Genomic DNA, 2,182 nt, shown 5'->3' with positions numbered 1-2,182 from the left:
GGGGGGATGGCCACGCCGCAATCCCTTCTCCTCCATTCTCCTCTCGGGATCTTGGGCACGCACGCACACGCGCCCGGCGTGAGTTTAAGCCACCGGGTCCGGGACTCGAACCGCGGTCGACTACGTGGGAGTCCAGCGACATAGCCATTACGCTAACTGCTGGTCCCTAAAATAAAATAATTCTTAAAAACACACACACACACACACACCCAAAACTCATGCCGGCCATGCCCACCCAGGGGCATCTCCCACAAAACAAAACAAAACAAAAGCGCAGGGGTGTGGGGGGGAACGACACCCCACACACGTAGCCAGCCGACTGGGGTTCGAGTCCCGGACCCATCATCTTAAAATTCACGAGGAATGTGGTAGGCAGTTAGTCAGTTGTGAGCAGGCAGCCCTAAGAGAAAAGCAAAAGGCTCATCTAGCTCTGGGTGCCAGGAGGGCGAGGCAATTTGCCATCTTCCTTCCTTGAGGCCTGAGGGAAGCGCACAGGGATGATTGGTAGATTTTTCTCTTATCCAAAAGACCTAAGCAAGCCTCTTTGGTCAATGCCCCAATTCCTATTAGGGCGATGGACTAACTGGGCAGTCTAATTGGGGCAACCTGGCTCACACTGGGCGTGCACAATTAGGTGATCAAGTTCCTCATTCTTTACCTGCGAGGAAGGTGCAAGGTGCGCAGGTGCAGGAAAACGTGAGGATTCAAATTTAAAGGAAGGACATAGGCAGCGTAAGGGCCGCCCACTAATGAATATTCATGACCTCTAGTAATCAAAATAACCGTTAACTAGTACTGGCAATCTGCCCACCCAACAACCTTTTTGGGTGTACTTTCTTCCCTTTCCTATTAAATTTTCTTTTCTACCTACTTCATTCGTGGTTGCAGTTTCATCTTGCGCCTAGGGACGGATCTCTAATTTTAGTGATCTGGACCCAAAGAACCAAGGACAGACATCACAACCATCCGTTAACAGGAACACGTGTGGTATACGTCCAAGATTTCCAGAGAATATTGGAGAAGGAATTGTGGCGAGGCCATCCCCCCTGCGAGGGGCGTTCTCTCGCTTTCAGTCTCAGCCTGGTGAGCGCACGCGCACTACAAAAATCTCTCTTTAAACAAACAAACAAACGTCCAGCAGGTGGCATGGTGGTTAAAGGCGTTGGACTCCCACATGGTCATCCCTAGTTCAAGTCCTGAACCTGCTGGCTTTCTTTCTCACTTTCTCTCTCATCAACAAACTGGAAAACAATAATAAAGCTAAAATAAAATAATCCTTTCAAACAAACAAGCAAGCAAGGGGCCGCCAGGTGGCCTGGTGGTTAAGGGCGCTGGATTCCCACATGGCCAACCATGGTTCAAGTCCTGGACCTGGTGGCTTCCTTTCTCACTTTCGCTCTCATCAACAAACTGGAAAATAACAATAAAGCTAAAATAAAATAATCCTTTCAAACAAACAAACAAACAAACAAACAAAACCGCTGCAGGTCTGGCTCCCACGAAGCCCGCCCCACAGGGGAGGAAACGGGGGCTCAGGGCAGGCATCCCCCCGAGTCCAGCCCTCGCCCTCTCCGCTCACCTTCTTGAGCTTTTGCTGCTGCACGATACGCGCTTTCTTGGGGGCGATAACACGACCTGGGGAAGAGACGCGCTCGCGTGAAGCCGGGGAGCCCCGAACCCACTTCGCCCCCCAGCTCCGGCCCGCTCCTCACCTCCTTTCCTTGGACCCCGATTCCGCTCCGACGCCGCCGCGGCAGCTTTGCTCTTCGCCGGCTTTTGCGCCTGGAATTTACGCTGTCCCTGCGCCATGATGGGAAACGCGCCGGAAGAGGCGGGGCTGTGAGTAGACGCGGCCGGAAGACGCGGTGCACCATGGGATACAAGGAGGCGGGCAAGCGCAAAGGCTCACGGGATACAGAGTGGCACCGAGTTTAGACCAGCCCCCCGGAAGGAGGCGCTCACAGCAGGCGTTCCACAAATACTTTAAAGACAAGGTATTATTTATCGGACGCTTATGTGTTTTATAAGACGAATACTGTTTATGTTCCTTATATGTAAACAGGGCGAGGCCAATGAGGTCCTCAAATCTGGTACGAATTTTTTTTTTTTTTTTGAGAGGTTTTTGCTATAGGGCGCATGCGCTCACCAGACCGACAGAGAGAGACAGAGAGACAGAAAGCGA

At 51.9% G+C, this 2,182-nt stretch overlaps 1 protein-coding gene across 1 annotated transcript in view; it reads right to left on the bottom strand.

Moving 5' to 3' along the window:
• Nucleotides 1–1,862, bottom strand: part of CUNH19orf53 (chromosome unknown C19orf53 homolog) — a 5,084-nt gene extending 3,222 nt beyond the window's left edge. Inside the window, exons 1-2 of the mRNA XM_006161005.3 lie at nucleotides 1,713–1,862; nucleotides 1,580–1,635 (exon numbers count right to left, since the gene is read on the bottom strand). Coding sequence (XP_006161067.1) covers nucleotides 1,580–1,635; nucleotides 1,713–1,809 — 153 coding nt within the window. The 5' untranslated portion in view covers nucleotides 1,810–1,862. The remainder of the gene's footprint in view (nucleotides 1–1,579; nucleotides 1,636–1,712) is intronic.
• Nucleotides 1,863–2,182: the final 320 nt, after the last annotated feature.

Source organism: Tupaia chinensis, unplaced genomic scaffold (assembly GCF_000334495.1).
Source record: "Tupaia chinensis unplaced genomic scaffold, TupChi_1.0 Scaffold138060_1, whole genome shotgun sequence".
NCBI lineage: Eukaryota > Metazoa > Chordata > Mammalia > Scandentia > Tupaiidae > Tupaia > Tupaia belangeri.
Note: the sequence above shows the minus strand (reverse complement) of the source record. Positions and strands in the feature narration are given on the sequence as shown.